The sequence below is a fragment of the Juglans regia genome, chromosome 3, assembly GCF_001411555.2.
Source record: "Juglans regia cultivar Chandler chromosome 3, Walnut 2.0, whole genome shotgun sequence".
NCBI classification, from domain to species: domain Eukaryota; kingdom Viridiplantae; phylum Streptophyta; class Magnoliopsida; order Fagales; family Juglandaceae; genus Juglans; species Juglans regia.
In genome coordinates, this window is record NC_049903.1 from 26,917,749 (window position 1) to 26,938,515 (window position 20,767).

General features: G+C 35.8%; 1 protein-coding gene across 4 annotated transcripts; it reads left to right on the forward strand.

Annotated features, from left to right (window-relative positions):
- Window positions 1-471: 471 nt before the first annotated feature.
- LOC108999311 (synaptotagmin-3-like) lies at window positions 472-6,934 on the forward strand. 4 transcript variants are annotated; one of them, XM_018976198.2, is made up of 12 exons: window positions 472-783; window positions 1,992-2,090; window positions 2,214-2,264; window positions 2,377-2,500; window positions 2,840-2,958; window positions 3,339-3,440; window positions 3,549-3,623; window positions 4,592-4,668; window positions 4,912-5,161; window positions 5,623-5,994; window positions 6,216-6,344; window positions 6,431-6,934. In XM_018976198.2, exons 1-12 carry the CDS (start codon window positions 673-675, stop codon window positions 6,557-6,559), a joined length of 1,638 nt encoding a protein of 545 aa, XP_018831743.1. In that variant the 5' UTR covers window positions 472-672; the 3' UTR covers window positions 6,560-6,934. The 4 variants fall into 4 exon arrangements, with proteins under 4 accessions (XP_018831743.1, XP_035544335.1, XP_035544336.1 ...); XM_035688442.1 differs by lacking the exon at window positions 472-783 and adding an exon at window positions 1,118-1,157; XM_035688443.1 differs by lacking the exons at window positions 472-783; window positions 1,992-2,090; window positions 2,214-2,264; window positions 2,840-2,958 and having other exon boundaries at window positions 2,423-2,500.
- The last annotated feature ends 13,833 nt before the right edge of the window (window positions 6,935-20,767 follow it).

Sequence of the window (20,767 nt, forward strand, 5' to 3'; positions counted from 1 at the left end):
TCAGCAGTAGCGGTGACTGTGGCATGATCCAAAATATAAACACCTAATTTACATGTTATCATAAAAGAAAACATACAAGTCTTAAATATACAAATCTTACCTAACTTTTTTATAAAAAAAATAAATTTTATCACGAAAATGTGTAAAAATTTTATTTTTTTTATGAAATTTATATTTTTATAAAAGATTTATACAAGACTGGAGTTTATACCTAATATTATTATTTTATATATCCGATACATGGCTGTGCGTTAACACAAAAAAATTGAAGACTCATGTAATAAATTGCTTGTTAATATACCGCTTAACAAAACTCTGTCGTTTGACACGTACTGGATTGAGAAAAATGAAAAATTTACGAGACATGATGGCAGTCTGGCAGATATGGCTAATATTAGAAGAAACAGATCTGAATTTAAAAATCTTATCATGGCCTTATTTTAAACTATTAATTCCAGGAAGTTAAACCGTACGCACGTAGGACGTATGACGCGTGGGTTTTCTAAGGAGAAGACCATCATGGCAGTTTCTGACGAGGCTCCTCCCGTTACGTTTCCGATGTCAATTTCTTGCTTTCGTTTTCTGTTACCTGTTCTTTTATTTTTTCACTTTGGTTCATAAATCTCTTCCTGCAAACTTAATTTTTTCACTAATGTTTTGGGTTCGGAGAGAATGGGATTCGTGGGGACTTTACTGGGTATCATTGGTTTTGCCATCGGAATCCCAGCAGGTCTTTTACTGGGTTTTTTCCTATTTATATACGCCGAGCCTGCTGATGTGAAGGTAATACCTGTGTACCTCCTCCTTGTTTCCTGATTATTTTCCTTTTTTTTTTTCTCAATTATAAATTACTTTTCCATGATGAAGTTGATGCATGGATGCTTTATTCTTACCCAATATCCGGTAAATATGGTGCGTTAATTTATCATTCTATGATCAATGACCGGCATGAAGAAGGTGCCACTATTGTTAAATGCATTGTAACATCTGAACCGCAAGTCGATGATTGTGTCACTGTTATTTTCTTATTATTTTTGGCTTCACGTACAGTTATAAGCTGGCTGGAGGAAATGATTGGGTCCTTGCCATCATGCCCTATATAAGGGGGCCTCGAAGCTGAACCTTCAATGCATTGGAGGAACTATATACGCTAATTTGTAAATTTTTTCAGCTACAAGCTTGTTTATTGATATTAAAGAAATTCATAGGCTTAACTCATCTCATAAAACTGGTTGGATTGTTCATTCCTTAAAAACATGTCCAAGACATTGTTTACAGGCAATGTGAGATTTTTCCTCAACACCCTTCTTCATGTGCAAGCCAGTATTTTTCCTGGTCCTTGTCACGGGATAAGCAGTGTGGGCCCCCATTCGTCTTGTGGCAGGCTCTGATACCATGAAGAAATTTATAAGCCTAACTCATATCATAAAACCGGTTCTATACGAGATGATTGCTCATTTATTATAAACATGCTTAAAACCTTGTCCACAGGCAATGTGAGATTATTCATCAACAGATATAATAACAAACATACTTCTGATACGGAATTTCAGATTCCACGTCAGCTAACATAAAAAAGTTATTGGCATTTTAATTTTTTATAATTGTAGTAAGTCCCACCATAAATGGTGTGTATAGGCACTGGCTTGAAATAACATAGCTCTTTCAATTATAATTTAAGAGTCTTTTGTGATGGAAAAGGAGCAACAAAAGGAAGAGAAATGTTTTCTAATTATGGATGAGATTGGATGAACGATATCTTAGAATTTAACTTTAGTATCTCTAACTACATTACTAGGATATTTATAGTTGTAATTCTACTGATAAAAAAAAAACTTACAGTTGTAATATGAAATTGTGTGATTTGCTCCTCTTTTGGGAAAATCTCTTCCAAACTTCAATGGTGTGAATGAATAGCCATTTTTTGTCCGTTGAAAATCCTAATGCTGTCATTTGTCAGAGAAGTAAGTCTTCTGAACCTCAATTTGCAGGATCCGATTGTTAGACCACTTGATGAGTTTGACACAAGCTCTTTGCTTGATATTTTGCCTGAGATTCCCCTATGGGTAAAGCATCCTGATTATGATCGAGTGGGTTTTAAGCTCTTTTTCCTTTTCCTTTTTAAATTTAATAGGTTACAGTTATGTTATATTCTTCACCCTTTTGATCTAACCTTCTTCATTTCTAATTTCTAAATTTGTATAATCGTGCAGACTGACTGGTTGAACAGGATGATATCTTATATGTGGCCTTACCTCAATAAGGTGATAAAAGTTTTTAGGATTACCATCAATTTTGCAAAGTGCAAGCATATTGATCCAAATAATGAGAATTTAACTAATCATTTTTTAGCAAATCCGTTCGTTGTGTCTGCAGGCAATATCTGGGATTATAAGAAGTACAACAGAGCCAATGTTTGCAAAGTACACTGATACATTTCAGATAAAGTCAGTAGAGTTCAAGAGTCTAAGTCTTGGAACACTTCCCCCTACATTTCATGGTAGGTATCTCCAATGAATTGATCATTTAACTAACAGAATTCACAATGTTTTAGTCTTTGATTTCCTCATGCCATTTAACTTTATATTTCGAAATTCCAATGCCAAGTAATCTTGAAGAAGGTAACTTCTATGGAAATCTGACCTGAATATGGGCACAATATATAAATTAAGTAGCACTAGGAAGTGAAATAAAGTACTTGTCTGCTAGGCTACAACTGCAAGAAAGCGTGCCTATTGCATTACAACAGATAAGCAAGTATCTCTGATTGCAAGACGTACCAGCATCATCTAGCTTACAAATTTATTTTATTTTGGAATCTTATTCATCAAACTGGCAGGTATCAAAGTGCACGAAACTAATGAAAATGAACTGGTATTTGAACCTGCGGTTAGATGGGCTGGAAATCCAAATGTAACTCTGGTATTTCAATTATTGTCACTTGAAATTACGTTACAGGTGAGAAGATTTTTCAGACCATATCCTAACAATGATAGTTCGGCGGGTGTTTGGGAACTGATGAAAATACGACGTACTTCCCCTTGATTTTCAAACAGAATTTGACACGTCTCCTTTCTGTTCATGAACTTGCATAATTCAACTTTCTATTTGAAAATTAAAAAACGATGAGGTCTGTACAATATGTTTCTCACTGACCTTTGATTATTTTATTTCATCATTCTCTTGATGACACTAGTTTATTGTTTATTTCAAAAAGCATTTAAATGGGATTGAAAATGGTACTAAATAATACCACTCTGTTGTGGGTTAAGATTGACTAAGTATTGTTTATGATTATTAAAGAAAACTTTCAAAATTTGTTGATGGTTTTTCCTCAGCTGGTGGACATACAAATATTTGCAGCACCTCGCGTTGTTTTGAAACCTCTAGTGCCAACATTCCCATGTTTTGGGAGCATAGTAGTGTCTTTGATGGAGAAGGTTAAGTGCTTAGCAAATTTAACAGAGTCGAGTCTATATGATGTCATGAACGGAAGATCTATTAATTTTGAGTCTCATGTCCTTACGATGAAAATCTTATATTTACAGCCGCATGTAGACTTTGGACTAAATTTTCTGGGAGGGGATATTATGGCAATACCTAGTTTATATCAATATATTCAGGTTGGCTCTCTTTTTGGTTTGCAATAATCTGTTTAAAGTTCTTATGTATAAACAACATGATCATTAAGTGAGCTCATTTTCAACTGCACAATCGGTTTGGACATGATGCTGTAGCAATTATAAGATTGGCTTCATTTTTTCAATCCCTTTATATAAACTATTCCAAGTCATATTTATTAAAATTATCATTTATTATGCTCAATTTTTTAGGGAAAACAGCTAACATGACTATAACCTTAGCATAGATAAAGTACATCATTTTAAACTAATAATTTAAACTTACCCATAAAAGGTACAGGAATCCTTACTACCAGTCTATTCCTCTGTGTATTCAGTTGACTTTCGTATGGTTTCTAACACACTACAAGGAAGTAAGGATGTATTAAATAATTTTCTTTTGTCAGTATTCTTCCAAAAGAAAGCCGTGTTAAGTACTTGCTTAGGCACAATTGGTTCGCCGGGGGGGGGGTGGTGGGTGGATTATTCAATTAGAAATTGATTCTTGACAGCAGATGCCGATTTATCTTCATTTTGGTAACCTAGTGAACCAAAGTGTAGATGAATGTGGCAAAACATAGCTACTCGTCAGCTCATATCCACATATGGGATCTTTTAATTTTTAACTTATAGACAAGTATCACAGAGATTAACTTTATTATGATTAAGTAAAAATATAGAAATATGAGGTAAGATGAGGGCTCAAGATTTGAGTTGAACATGAGAATGTGAGTTCTAATTATACTTAGAGGACATATAATTTATGCATGCTTCTAATTAGGATCAGCAGTCTTAAATATGAAAGGAAGGATACACATTCAAATATAGTTTTTCAATATGAAGGATTGAAGTGTATGTACTTCCAGAGTCTTGGGTAATATTGAGTTTCAGAATCGATATATTGCAACTATGATTTCCATAAAACGTAAGCTCATCATACTAGAATGTAATTATTTCCCTGTTGCTAGCAGGATACCATAAGAAGACGAGTTGCAAGCCTCTACCTCTGGCCCCAAAATTTTGAAATACAGATTCTTTCTGGTTCAGTGTAAGTTCACATATAGCACTGTAATGTTAAGGATGTATGACATCAGTGATCCATTTAAACACAGTCATAGGAAATTCAGTGATGTGTGGGTACTTTTAAGAGTGCAAGGGTAAAATTGCTGCCATGTGATTCCATATAGGTTCTTGATTACCTTGCAGATTAGACTTGGTTGTGTAAATTTTAGGTGTGGTGGTTACATTTGGCATTAATGGATCATTTATATATTACTGTCTATCTCAATAGAGGGACTATGAAGAAGCCTGTCGGCATACTACAGGTGAAGGTTGTACGAGCACTCAATCTCTTGAAGATGGACTTGTTGGGAACGTCTGATCCTTATGTCAAACTCAGCCTAAGTGGAGATAGGCTTCCATCAAAAAAAACTTCTATAAAGATGAAGAACCTGAATCCGGAGTGGAATGAGGACTTCAAACTCACAGTAAAGGAGCCGCAGTGTCAAGTTCTCCAGTTACATGTCTATGACTGGGAGAAGGTTTTGTATTTTGTTCTGCTACTTATATTTTAGTGCCTCAATATCTAAACTTGTAGTGTCTTATAATGCCATCAACATAAGCAATAAACATATAAGTAATGCTAAATACAGTCCTAAGATATGCAAGCCTTGCGCACTCATTTTGAAAAAAAAATGAGAACCACCATTAAAAAGTAGATTTTTTCAAAGGGGGTGTATGAGGCTTGCACACTCTATGACCATATAAGTCATTTCTCTTTCCCTAAACATATACTTGCGTTGATTTAAATTTGGCTATAATGGAATGACTGAACTAGAAATAAATCTTTGCAGCATTATTCATTATTATATTGAAAAACTATATTGAAAAACCTGCAAGGACTAACACTTAATTTGGTCAAGAACCTGAACCCTGGTAAAGCTTGTCATTCTGAAAGGTAAAACTTATTGGTCCCCAGTGAAGACATCTGTTGGTTTTTCAGGTTGGGGCACATGACAAGTTGGGAATGCAAGTAGTTCCACTGAGGTTGCTTAGCCCACATCAGACTAAAGGTCTAACACTGAATTTGGTCAAGAACATGAACCCTAATGATCCCCAAAACAAGAAATCGAGAGGGAAACTTGAGGTGGAGTTGACATTTAAACCTTTTAGAGAAGATAATGAACGATTTAGTGGACCTTTGAACAGAAATGGAATAAAAATAAATACGGTTGGAAAGGCATCAGAAGATGTTCCTATACACAGAGCTGGTTTACTTCTTGTTTTGCTCCAAGGCGCTGAAGATGTTGAAGGGAAGCATCACAGCAACCCTTACGCTCTTGTCACTTTTGGAGGAGAACAGAAGAAAACCAAGGTGAATATTATTTAAGCCCTCTTCAACTACTAATCCCTTCAAGTAATTTTTTTTGTCAGCAGACATTTATATGTTGCACTCTCATATCTAAGACTAGAAGTATGTTTTGGGTGATTTATGAAACCCTCTCTGCTTAAATTATAGTATAGATGCACCTTGAGGTGACCTTCTGACTGTGGAATAATATATTTCATCTTATATGGTAATGTTGATTTGTCTAGCTGATCAAGAAAACCCGGGATCCATGCTGGAACGAAGAGTTCCAATTTGTGCTGGAACAGGCTCCTTTAAAGGAAAAGATACATATAGAGGTTATGAGCAAACGAACAGGCTTCTGTTTGCATCGGAAGGTTGGATCTTTATCTTTTCTTGGTCCTTGTTTATTACCTCCATATATCTAACAACTTGCATTTTCTGCATTCTATAATTGATCTAGGAGTTATTGGGGCACGTGGATATCAATCTAGACGACGTAGTATACAATGGACGCATCAATGAGAAGTATAATCTGATCAACTCAAGAAACGGAGTCATACATGTTGAAATTCGTTGGAGGGTGATTTGAGATGTGCCAACAATATAGATATTTAATTCTTTTGATTATATTATATACATGGCAAAGGCCTTGCCTTTGAATCACAATATCAGGAAATGGCGTGCACAAAGTCAACCAAAAAGAATACAAAATCTGCAGTTTGGTTGGAACGTCATTGTTTTCTTGTTAATCTTTTTACTCTCGTACACCAATAGAAAGTCATTGATATCTGCAATTCAGAACTTATATTATTATTCCATGTTATGTTCTGTCATGTGCGACAGTGATCATGATTTTAGCTGAAGTAGGATTTTTCTGTATCTTGTTGGCCTAGCCGGACAGAGTTGAGTTGAGTTGTTTGTGATTTTTATAATATTTCTATGCACTCTGCCTTGGCTGTTTAAGGCTTACACCCCACGAGCTTGTAGCAGATATGGCATACTTCCAGGAGTTGCCTTAGCTGGAGATGTAACCCGGTTTTGGGGTTAAATATACTGTGGGGTTAAATATACTAGGCCCAGTCCAAGACTCACTAAGCCCAAATCACCATCAGGAAGCCGAAGGGGAGAAGAGAAAATGTATAAAGTCAGAAAAAAGTAATAGAAAGAGAGAGAAGAAGAAAAGATAAGGTAAAACAAGTGTTAGAGGAAAAATGAGGTGACAGGAAAGAGAAAAAAATGAAAAATAAGAGAAAAGTAGGTGAGACATACGAGAGAAGGGTGGCATACAGCTGATTTCTTCGTCAATCACTAATAGGGTCACAATAAAAAGGGATTTGAGATATGAGGGAAGGGGAGACTTGGGGGCCACTATTATAAGCAGACAAAGGTCATCTTCAACCAGATAACAAGAGCTCTAATATATTATCTTCTCTAGAAAAATAGATCTCCGACCTCCATTATATAAAGAGAAATGAGAGACCATAAGATATTACGAAGTACTCATATTATAGTAGATTTGTCTTCCAAATAACTTTTGGATGTAAGTCATATGTCGAATTATGTAAATTTATGTCTCCATCTCTATTTATATTTTCTGTATTTATTTTTAATTCATTACTATAGATGTACGTAGGACACTATACCATCGCTCTGAACTACCATCACCGCGGGTTTCAAACGACAACAATCGCGGCTTGATACTACCGCAGGTTGGAAATACTTTTTCTTCTATTCCGACTCGTTATGTGATTTTTAACATTTCCATTTTTTTATTTTTTTTAAATTGATCTCCAAGTTTAATAACCGGAATAATGTTACGAGGCCCCTGAGACAAACATGGACAGTTTTGTAGATGCCCATGTGGTTGCCACGCGTCACCATGTGGTTGCCACATCAGCATGAAGAGCACCTGCAATTATTATTATTCTTTTATAATAATAACGAGCACTCTTAACCAACGTTTTTTTTTAGAGAGATGATGATATCCTCACTAGTCAGATACAGTTTTATTACAACTTTCTAATAAAATAATTTTTTTTAAATATTTATTTTAGTTTTGATTTCAATTTGATGTGTTTAAAATTTTAAAAAATATTATTTTATTAAAAAGTTGTAGAAAAATTATAAATGAGTGGTATGACTATCATTGCTTTTTTTTAAAAGGGAGTTGCTATACTCAACGACAATTCTCATCCAACGTAGTAAATATTTTTTTTGTTCATTTCCTCTTTTTAAATGTACATGTTGCTCATTGGTGGTTTCATAACATTGCTTTTGTAAATAAAATAAAAGAGTAATATTACATACAATTATAAAATATGTAAGTCTTGTAAAATCAATTTTAAATTAAAGTACGATCCACAATTGAAAAGTAAATTTTTTCATCCAGATCTTAACTTTATTCATTTTTTATAAATGATGTGCATAAGATTTGGACACGTGGGTACATTTAGATCATCAATCTATTTTAACTTATCTCAATTCATTATTATAATTTTTTCAAATTTCAACACAAAATATAATAAATAATTCAATTTTTTTAAATATTAAAATAATAATAATATGAAAAAATAATATTTTAACAATATTTTATTATCTTAACTCAACTCAACTCAACTCAACTCAACATCCAAACGAAGACTATACAAATCATCTCTTAAAAAAACATTATTATTCATGGCACTACTATGAGGTAACGCGTGGAAAATGCAACGTTAGCATGTGCAAAAGTTTTCAAGTTTGTCCCATGCCCCTAATATTATAGGGTTGAGTAGTGATAGTTTTGGAGTCGAAGTGTTTCCACCTTTGACTACGACTTCGACTTTGTTGGAGGTCGAATTTGACCTCCAACTCTGACTCCGACTCTGACTCCGATTCTTATAGCCTCTAATCAGACTCTGACTCTAACTTGTAAGAGCGAAGTCAGAGCGAAGTCGGATTTAGACTTTTTTATTAAGCTTTTTTTCTTAACCATTTAAAATTTTAATTCGACAATTTTAAACTCTCACTAATCAGATTTTGGCTTCTATATTTCAATTTTTTTAAAACAATATTATTTCCAATTTCAATTTTATTAAAACATAACTAAAATTGTAAAAATAAATCATTCTTACAAATTAAACTCTGAAATAGGGATCGTGCAAATACATGTTCGTACGTACTGACTTGTGCATGCACATGCTAGGTGGACAAGCCCACTAGCCAATGTCTGTCTCACATGAAAAACAATCAGTCCGAATGTAATCCTGGGAACTATAATTTGGTATCAATAGGTAGTTGACAACAATAATCCTGGACACTATAATCTTGGACACTATAAATAGATAAGTATTACATATCATCATTCTAGATATCATGACAACAATATCACGAAGATTTAATACAACTCAATTCAAACCAGCAACAAGAAAAGACATCTACGTGCGCGCGCGCACACAGTGATAAATACTATCAAATAATTCATTATACCAAAACTCAGGATATAAACAATAATACAACTTGAGATATAAAACTGATATATGCAATTGGGGAAATAAACAATAATACATTCACCAAACCTCCACAATCAACCAGAGATAAGATCTAAAAAATGAAAAAACAAGTTCACATAATGGAAGAGGCACTTACAGTTATCGACGACGTCAATAGGCCTCACACTGACAAATACTATCAAATAATTCATTATACCAAAACTCGGGATATAAACAATAATACAACTTGGGATGTAAAACTGATATATGCAATTGGGGAAATAAACAATAATACATTCACCAAACATCCACAATCAACTATAGATAAGATCTAAAAAACGAAAAACAAGTTCACATAATGGAAGAGGCACCTATAGTTACCGATGTCAATAGGCAGTGGTTGAGGATGCGACTGAGTCAGAGAGTGGGTCTGAGAGTGTGTGAATGAGTGGTTTAGAAGGGTCGGATGGCGAGGGGTATTCGAAGGATGCCGTCTGCACGGTTGGGGAAGAGTTTGAGAGGCGAGCGATGGCTGGAGGCTAGGGTTTTTTCAAGGAAAGTTATGAGGGTGAGGTACTGAGGTTAGGGGTGGGCAGCAAGGGCCCGCCCAGCTACCTCACCCCCGTCTGCCCAGCCCCGCATGGAGGAACCCTAGCGGGGGCGGGGGCAGGCTAACCCCAACAGTGCCCCGCCCCGCACCTCGCTCCACACCCTCCCATATTTATAATAAAAAATATTATTTTTTATATTTATATAAATATATTGTATATAAATATATACAATTTGTTAAAAACTTGAAATTGAATTTAAGTTAATGGATTAATGTATTCTCACATTGCTTAAGTATAACTATTGTATTGTCTTGGCCTCCTATATAAAGGTTGGCCTAGGAGGCCAACGCAATCCAAAATATAACTCTAATAAGTTATTTATATTTAAATTATATTATAATTTTGGTTCCAAAAAAATTTTATAGACCCAATGGATCACTGGGTTGAGCAGGGTGTAGTTTCAACCCCACCCTCGGTACCTAGACGGGGGGGCCCAGCCCTCGCCTCCCAGGTCCGAGGGGCGGGGTTGGAAACCCTCCCCCCAGCATGGTGCGGGGAGGGGGGATAGGTCAGATGATATTTAGTCAAAACGTTGTCGTTTTCCAAAATGGCATGGAAAAACAATGCCATTTTGGCTGAAGTTGGATGGGGTTTCACCTTTTGGGTTGGTCTGCTTCTATTTTTGGCCCTTTTGAGCTTCTAAACCCAATTGTTTCCTTGTGTTTTGAGCTTTTTTTTCCTAAATCCGAAACTAAACCCTATTTTATAAAACGCTAAATTTAATTTTAATTTTAATTTTAATCTTTATTTTAGGCTTTTAACCCTAAGTTTTCTTATTTATGGTTTTTATAATTGTTAGTATTAATTATTATTAGATATTAATTATATGTTATCATATTATACGTTTAACATTTTATCATATTATAGTGTGTAATGATATGTTATCACCTTATCATTCTATTTATGATTTTTATAATCTTCTCCACCACTCAATTTAATTGTTAGTATTGATTAATGAAATTTATTAATTAAATTGACTTGTACTATATTGTCTAAAATTTAAATTTAGTTATTATACTAGTGTTATTATAAATTGGTATTACATGTAGACTATAAGTCTATAATTTTATTAAGTTAATATGTACTATAAGTCTATAATGTTATTATACATTATTATAAATACACTTGTACCCTACAGTTGTTAGTATTTATACTTCTATTATAGTATTGATTATTGACAATTATATATTATTATACTATAGTATTACATGTTAGTAACTCATTATACTTGTATTATAATAGACAGTGTCTACCTTATTCTTATTATAGTCTATAGACTTGTACTATAGTGATTAATTACATATTATTATATTAGTTTCTAACTTAATGATATACTAGACTTAGTATTATATGTTATTATACTAGTGTTATTATACGAAGGGGTGTCAAATAGTGTTAACGGGTCATATTCGTGTCGTGTCAAGACATGTATATTATACTTAATGGGTCAATCCGAACAAGACCCGTTAAGGATTTCGTGTCAAAATCTCAAACCCTATCACAACCCATTAAGATAACTGGTTGACACGACACAACCCTTTTTGGCCCGTTACTGAATACGAAATAGATTGACTTGACCCGACTGTTTCAACCCGTTTAACTGGATTGATTTTATATAAATATTAGAATATAAACAATACCTATAAATAATAAAAAACTAATTAAAAGTGCAAAATTACCGTCCAAAGAATAAAAATACCGATATTAGAATCCCAACAGTACCAAATCTGATAAACACACATTGTAAAATATTAATGTTACAATTTTAGGTCTAAGGGTATAAATATAAATTCAACTTTCGTCATACGGGTTGACCCGTTAGTGACCTGTTAAGTAATCGTGTCTTAACGGGTAAACTCATTTTACCCGAACCCGTTAAGGCCAAACTCAAATCCGCTTTTATCGTGTCGTATTCGTGTTTGGTTAACGGGTCGTGTCGCTTATTGTCACCCCTAATTTATACATTAGTATACATTTTAATTTGTTATTATACATTAGTATTACATGTTATCATGCATTGGTTATTATACATTACTATTACATGTTATTATACCATAGTTATTTTTTTTTTAGATAGACTTCATTTCATTCAATGAAATCGAAATTATAACTGTGACTGATAAATACAAGAAAAAACTCAGATTACAAGCTAAACTACTCATCTATTTGAAGCTTTCCCGCACACAAATTTTTTTGTGACGGACATTGTCTTAACTTCTACAAGCTCTCTAATGACACAACCTTCTGAGATATGAGATTTTGTAAGAACAGAGATTTCAATCCAGGTTTTTTTGAGAATAAGATAACCAACCCTCATCCTCCAAAGGAGAAGAGGGAAAACCATCCACTATCCTCCAAAAAATGAGCAGGAAAACCATCGTCCATCCTCCAAAATAGGATAGGGCTCTCCTGCTATGGACAACAAGTCTAATAGCCTATTTCTTTTTACTTTTACCTAACATAAACAACAGAACAGAAAATCATAGGAAATACCAAAAATAGAAATAAACCGAAACAGAAACTTGAAAAACATTGAAAATTGAAAAAACACTAAGTAAAGAGGCTGTAATGGCACATGAAGAACAATCGCCACGCAGGGAGTGTGCCAGACCGTCGATCCTGAAGCTACCAAGATCGTTGACCCCAGAAACGCCTCGCGTGGCGACAATAGAGCCCTATGTGAGGTGGCACATGTTAGACTCAGCACAAATGGAGTAGAGTACACACAATGCAATTTGGAATTTTCTCTCTGTTGTATATATGTGATATTGTACAGAGATATATATATATATATATACATTGTAAAGGAATCAAATAAGGAATAAAGTTTGTTATGGACAACCGTAGACAATAACAAACCTATTGTCTACGGTAGTTACACAGAGTGCACATCATGTGCTTGAGGTAATGCTCAGCTCATATATTATCTAAGGAGCATCAAAACCATCTATTCTAATATGCCCCCTCGAGTTAGAGGGTGTGTCAACAACATTGAGACTTGATTTGAAATGAAGAAACTTATCAACTACAAAGGGCTTGGTAAGCACATCTGTAATTTGATCTTGAGAATTGATGAAGGAAACCTTTAATGTATTGGCAACAACTCTATCCCTCACAAAGTGATAATTAATATCCATATGTTTAGTTCGGGAATAATAAACTAGATTTTCTGAAAGATAGGTGGCCCCAAGATTATCACACCATAAAATTGGGGCTTAAGATAAGGGAATACCAAGTTCATGAAAGACAATTTGGAGCCATATCAATTTGGTTGCAGATGAGGCAACAAATTTGTATTCTGCCTTTGTTAAAGATCTGGCCACGGTGGACTGTTTTTTGGAGCTCCAAGATATCAAGTGTTGACCCAAGAAAATACAATAAGCTCCAGTGGAGCGACGATCATCCGGACAGCCACCCCAATCGGCATCGGAGTAGGTTTGGAGGGTGAGACTTGACTTTGAAGCAAAAAAGAGTCCATGATTAATTGTGGATTTCAAGTACCTCAGAATTCTTTTTATTGCACTCCAGTGAGGAAGTTTTGGTGCATGTAAAAATTGGCAAACATTGTTCACTGCAAAGGCAATGTTTGGTCTTGTGATGGACAAGTACTGTAAGCCTCCCACAATACTCCTATATAATGTGATATCTTCAAAATCAGGGGGGTCATATTTGGACAGTTTTAAGAAGGCAGACATAGGGGAAGACATGGTTTTTGCTTGAAGCATATTGCTACGGGTGAGAAGGCTTTTGAGGTATTTACGTTGGGACAACAGAATACCATCTTGAGTGTAGTCCACTTCAATACCAAGGAAATAGGCAAGTCGGCCAAGGTCCTTTACAGGGAAAGCAGTACCCAAATCATGTATTAAACCATCTATTGCAGAGGATTTGGAAGACATGATGACAATGTCATCTATGTAGACCAGCAAATAAATTTGAATATCAACATGATTTAGTATGAATAATGATGGATCTGCTCTAGAAGCAACACAACCATAATCAAGCAACCAAGTACTTAGTTGGGCAAACCAAGCTCGTGGAGCTTGTTTGAGACCGTAAATTGCCTTATGAAGTTTGCAGACATGGTGTGGTCGAGTTGTATCTACAAAGCCTTGGGGCTGCTACATATAGACATCATCTATTAAGACCCCGTGCAGAAAGGCATTTTGTATATCAATTTGATACATGAGCCACCCTCTGGAAACAGCGATGGATAACACAAGCCAAATTGTCGATGGCTTCACAACTGGACTAAAAGTGTCCTAGAAATCAATTCCAGGTTGGTGATGATATCCCTTTGCAACCAAACGGGCCTTTCTTCGTTCAAAGGAACCATCCGCATGAGTTTTGGTGCAGAAGACCCATCAGCACCCCAGAACATTTTGGTGAGGAGTAGGCGGAACCAACGTCCAAGTGGAATTTCAGAGAAGGGCTGTATATTCCTCCTTCTTGGCTTGTTTCCACTCATCAAATTTTGAGGCTTGAGAGAAGCTTGAAGGATCATCTGGAACCTATGCAGAGATAGTGAGACAATGTTGAGTGGGATATGTAACCGTACCATCAGTAACTCGGCATGGATGAGATGAGTTGGTTTTTTCTCTACTAATGATTGGAGAGCGTGGCTGAACTAAAATGCTTGAGGATTGTAGTGGATTTGTTGGGGGGAAAGGTATATTTGCAGGTGGCACAGTCGAAGAAGGAGAAAAAGGGCGTGAATTTGGTAAAGATGAAGATGATGGATTAATTGGAAGAGACGAGGGCTGATTTGGGCTGGAACCAAGGATAGATGGGCTTGGGCTTGGGTTAATAGATGGAGAGGTCGGTATCGGGCCAAAAAGAGAGGAAGAAAATAAGGGTAAATGGGTTGGAAAGGAAACCGATTTTTGAGAGGATTTCTTGGGCCTTGTATGGGAGAAGGGGAATGAATTTTCATTGAAGAGAACATCATGTGAAACATATAATTTTTGAGTTTTGAGATCCATACATTTGTATCCTTTATGGGCTGGACTGTACCCAAGAAAAATACAAGAGATGGATATAAAATTTAGCTTATGGGAATTGTAGGGCCTTAAGTTGGGCCAGCACTCACAACCAAAGATTTTGAGAAATTTGTAATCCGGTTCACAGTTGTAAACCTTAGAGTAAGGGGATTTATTTTTAAGAGTAGGAGTGAGAAGTAAATTTATGAGATAAACTGCAGTTTCAAAGGCTTCAACCCAATAATTAAAGGGAAGAGAAGCTTGGGCTAAGAGTGCAAGCCCAGTCTCAACTATATGACGGTGTTTACGATTGGCTAATCCATTTTGTTGATGGGTGTGAGTGCATGAAAAATGATGCGTAATGCCAAGTTGTTTGCATATAGAGGTGAGAGGTTTGAATTCACCACCTCCATCAGTTTGTAATGTAATTAACTTGGAATTAAACAAGTGTTCAACAAATGGCAAAAAAGTGGAGAAAATGTGATGCACGTCAAATTTTAATTTCATGGTAAAGAACCAAGTGAAGCGTGTATAATAGTCAACAAACAAAACATAGTATTTATAGCCATTTTTTGAAACATAGTGGGCCGGAGCCCATACATCATCACATATTAATTCTAAGGGCCTTGTATAATGCTCTGATGTAGGAGAAAATGACAATTGATGACATTTTGCAAGAGGACAAACTAAACAATGGAAAACGGAATCTATGGGAAAATAAGGCAAACATTTTGAGTGCAATACGCGAGAGACCAAGGCTAGAGATGGATGCCCAAGCCGTCTATGCCAGTGAGCAACTGAATTTCGTTCTCCAACATGGACAGATGGGGAAGGCAGTGAAGACTTGGTGGTGGGGAAGGTATAAAGACCATCACGAGTGACTCTTGTGAGGAGGATTTTCTGTGTTGCCTTGTCCTTCACAAGAAAATGTGTGGCATGAAATTCAAAGTAACAATTGTCATCAATGCAAAATTGAAGAACAGAGACAAAATTATTTGTTATAGAAGGAACATAAAGCAGATTTTGAAGACGAAAGGAAGAGGAATTGAAGGTGAGAAATGAATCACCGAAATGATCTATTTGAAGGTCGGCACCATCACCCACTCTAATGGTCTCTCACTACCTGCATAAGGCTCAGAAGACATATTCAAGTTAGAGAAATCATGAGTAAGATGATGAGTAGCAGTAGAAGCGGGGTACCAAACCGATTCGAAGGAGGGATGTTGAGCAGTATAGTTTGTTGAGAAAACTTTGGGAGCTTCATACTGATAAGAATGATTAAATCGTTGCTTGCACTGAAGAGCAACATGGCCAGTCTTTTGACATACTTGACAGACTGGGCACTGAGAGTTATACTGTTGATATTAGGGCTGTGGTGCAAAGTATTGAGGAGACTGAGTGCGACCCCCACGATTTGTTGAATAGCCACGACCTCGACTACATCCTTGACATCCCCCTTGGAAAGAACCTCTTCCACGTTGGTCACGGGAAGCAAAGGTAAAATGGACTGATGGTTCAACAAAAACAAGTGTGGATCGATTGTTGTGCGCAAGACGAGTTTCATGTATGAGAAGTAGTTGGTAAAGTTCATGAGAGGAAATGGGGTCAAACCGAGTAGTGATGGAGGTTACAAAAGACTCATAAGAGGAACCAAGACCATTAAGAATGTAAGTGATGAGTTATTTATCTGATAGAGCAGTCCCTGTTGCAGCGAGAGAGTCTGCTAGTTGGCGCACCTTGCCAAAATAATCTGAAATGGTCTGTTCACCCCTGGAGAGATTTGTGAGCTGAAAACGTACTTGAAACTCTTCGGCTTGGGATTGAAGATAGAACATATAAGAAAGAGAGGTCCAAAGTTGATAGGATGTAGTTGAAGAGAGAACATGATTGAGTATAGATTCAGAGAGAGAGAGGAGAAAAGAATGCTAAGCACAAGTTGGTCCATCTTGCACTAGGAGAGAAAAGCGGGATTAATTTTGGGAGGTGCATTGGAGGGAACCATCGACGAAGGAGAAGAGGTCCTGACCTCTTAGATAAGCCGAGGTTTGAACTTTCCAGAGAATGTAATTTTTAGAGGATATTTTTGTGGTAACAATATGAGAAAAGGAGGAGGTAATGTGGGGATGAGATGGAGACGAAGGTGGAGAAGGAGGTGGCGGAGGTGGGGCATTGGAAATTTTTGCAGTCATGGATCAAGGACGATTAGTCTGTTGCTCGTGATACCATGTCAGACTCAGCACAAATGGAGCAGAGTACACACAATGCAATTTGGAATTTTCTCTCTGCTGTATATATGTGATATTGTACAGGTATATATATACACTGTAAATTAATCAAATAAGGAATAAAGTTTGTTATGGACAACCGTAGACAATAACAAACCTATTGTCCACGAAATTTGCACAGAATGCACATCATGTGCTTGAGGTAATGCTCAGCTCATATATTATCTAAGGAACATCAAAACCATCTATTCTAATAGCACGTGGAGGCCACACTGTGAACTTTGACCCGTGTGTGTGGATCACGCACCACTCCTTTTGACAAAACCTTCAGTAGTCTGAAAGATTGGTGACTTAGGAATCCCGCGGTGGTCGCTGGCCACCAAAAAACTTCAAATGCCGCTTCTCCATGCTTTGACCAGAAAAAAACAAAAACAAAATCCAAAACACTGGAGAAAAACTGCATCTGGGAGGAGGGAGGGAGGGAGGAGCCGAGAGGTGGTTTTCGGTTTGGGTTCCTAAAGTAAAGGTAGAGTTTCTCTCTAGAAATATTTAGAGCCGGCACCATACCATAGTTATTATACTTTAGTATAATAGTATTACATATTATTGTACTCTAGTTATTATCATTACTATTACATGCTATTATACCCTAGTTATTGTACTTTAGTTATTATACATTAGTATTATATGTTATTATAAATTTATACATTTATCTCTATAATAGTATTACATGTTATTTTTATAGATTAGTGTTTATACATTCTTATTAAATGTTATTATACATTAGTATTACAATTAGTCTTTATACATTAGTATTACAAGTTAATACATTAGTAAATGTTTACATATGTCATATACTAAACTATTATTAGTCAATTTAGTCAAATTATATTATAGTATAAATATATTATTTTATAATAATAAACATTTCATTCATACTATTATTGAATTTAACTAACTATATAAGTTATATAAGTTATAGTTACATAATATATATAGATATATAATATATATATTTATAACATATGCAAAATATCGGAGGCGGAGTCGGAGGTAGAGCGAGAGGGTAAATTTGGAGGTGAAATCAGAGTCAGATGTCGGAGGCAGAGTCTAAGGGCAAAGTCGGAATCAGATCTCACGTGATGATTTAATTTTGTATTTTAACTCATTTTGAATTAAATCATCCAAATCAAAGGAGCAATATCTTTTTATTTTATGTTCCATGTTAATGACAAAGCTCGATTGCATAATATCTTCCGTTGATATCAAATTAAGCAAAAGGGAAAAAAAAAAAGAAAGAAAGAAAGAAAAAGAAGTTAGAACACCTCGAAACCATTTTCTTCATTGGGGTGAAAAGATATCACTGATATAGGAAGCTAACTCTTTAGACCTCTAAAAAAGATAAGCTAAGGAAAATTATTATTATTATAACTCCTAAAAAAAGGGAAAATTATTATAAAGGAAAATAAGAGTGAAAAAAAAGACCAAGTACAAAAAACTTTAATTTTATACAGTTTTCTTTCCCTTTTAAATTTCAATTTATCATTTCACTTCATAGTTCGATAATTAAATTGGACTCTCCATTCATATTCCGTCAACGTAATTAAAGACGGTTTTACCACATGATACCCAAAGCCATGTTACACCAATTAACGAGCGACCTATATTATAATATAATAAAACTTAAAGAATATCTTAATACCTAAAAACCATTTAAATTATAAAAATTAGAATCTAAACAAAAGGAATGTGCTACTCGAATAGATGATTTAACCAAAGAAATGAACCATCTGACTTCATTACAGGAGGTGTCCAGCCTATATTCCTTAGGAAATTCAATTTACAATCAGATCTTGAAAAGCTTTGATATTTTAAATGGGCCCATCTTCGAAAACCAACCTTACTCAGCCAACAGACCAACCACTCTAAGCCCATCTCCTCAAATAGAACCCTTTGAAACTTAGATGAAAATCAATGACTTCCAAAAAACCCAAATGTCTAACCTAAGCATAACCCATGGCCTAAACCTGAATCCACCCTTGGAAGTAAATATCCATTCCCCAATTTCGGACTCAAAGAAATCCAATCATACCCCTTCCCTCACCAATCCTACCCCTTCCCTCACCACAACCTGCAAACCCAATCCTATCCCAACTCCAAAATCAACCTCCACTCCAAAACCATTTTTGATTCAAGGTAAAGCCAAGAGAGCTCTGGAACGCACAGATGACGAGATACCCCCAAAGAAGAGAGCTATAGTACAGCATCCCATAGTCACTTGCCCTAAAGCAAAGGAAGACATTGGTGATATTGAAGATGCGGGTGAGACGCTGGCAGCAATTTTGAAAGAGACATGACTAAAAAAGAGATCAAAAAAGAAAAGCTGGATCTGAAACTAAAAGGAAAAGCTCCACAACAGAACCCTGAGGCGATGGGTAATGCATCATTTCCTAATCAAAAAGAAAATTTTGAGAATGAAGTGGCTGAGGTGGCGAGCCCTAACCTACCACCAACTCTGAAATGAAGCTTTTAGCCTGGAATTGCAGAGGCATTGCTTGGCCTCTTGCAATGCGTAGTTTGAGGGCACAAATCAGGACTCATCTCCCTGATTTAATTCTCCTTTTAAAAACTCTACTTTCGGATAATAAGACTGTTGGTGTTGTGAATAGATTGGGGTTTAATTTGTATTTGTATAGCCCTCCCCCGGGGAAATGCGGAGGATTAATATGTATGTGGCGTCTTGGCGTGGATGTTGAACCTATTTTTGTTAATAGTAATGTTATGGCTATGTTAGTGTACTCAGATCCTGTGAATATGTCGTGGTTGCTCTTATTAGCATATTGTCCTGCTCATTTAAAAAAAAAATATATATATATATATGGACTCTAGTTAGTTCCATAGCAGCTGTATTTCCAGGACCAATTTTAGGTTTAGGAGATTTCAATACTGTTGTTAGTCAGTCAAAAAAGTTTGGTGGCAGGCCCTTTACTTCCTCCTCTATTCCCACAAGCTTAGAATAGTTCATGAATCAACAAGGTTTAGGGGATCTAGGCTTTGAAGGTTCTAAATATACTTGGACTACTAGAAGGTCTGGTAGAGGCAACATTAGAGAGAGGTTAGATAGAGGCATTGCAAATCCAAACTGGACTCTTCTTTTCCCGGACATTAAAGTTAAGCATTTGCCTATCTATTCTTTAGATCATGCCCCTCTTCTCCTAGACACTTTTGCTTCCAAAAAAAAGTCATTTCTTTAAATCTGAGGAGTTTTGGGCTCGTGACCCAAGAGCAGCTGGGAGAGCACTCTCATAGGCTCACCATCTTTCATCTTTTCACAAAAGCTTAAAGCTGTTAGGAAAGCCTTAAAGTCTTGGAACAAGTTAAGCTTTGGACATATTCAAACCTCCATCAAGCAACTTAACCTTCATCTGTCTCAAGTCCAATCTGAGGAACCCTCATATTACAATCTGCACTTAGAGGATCATTTGAAAGTGTGTTTGTCAGAGCAATTGAAA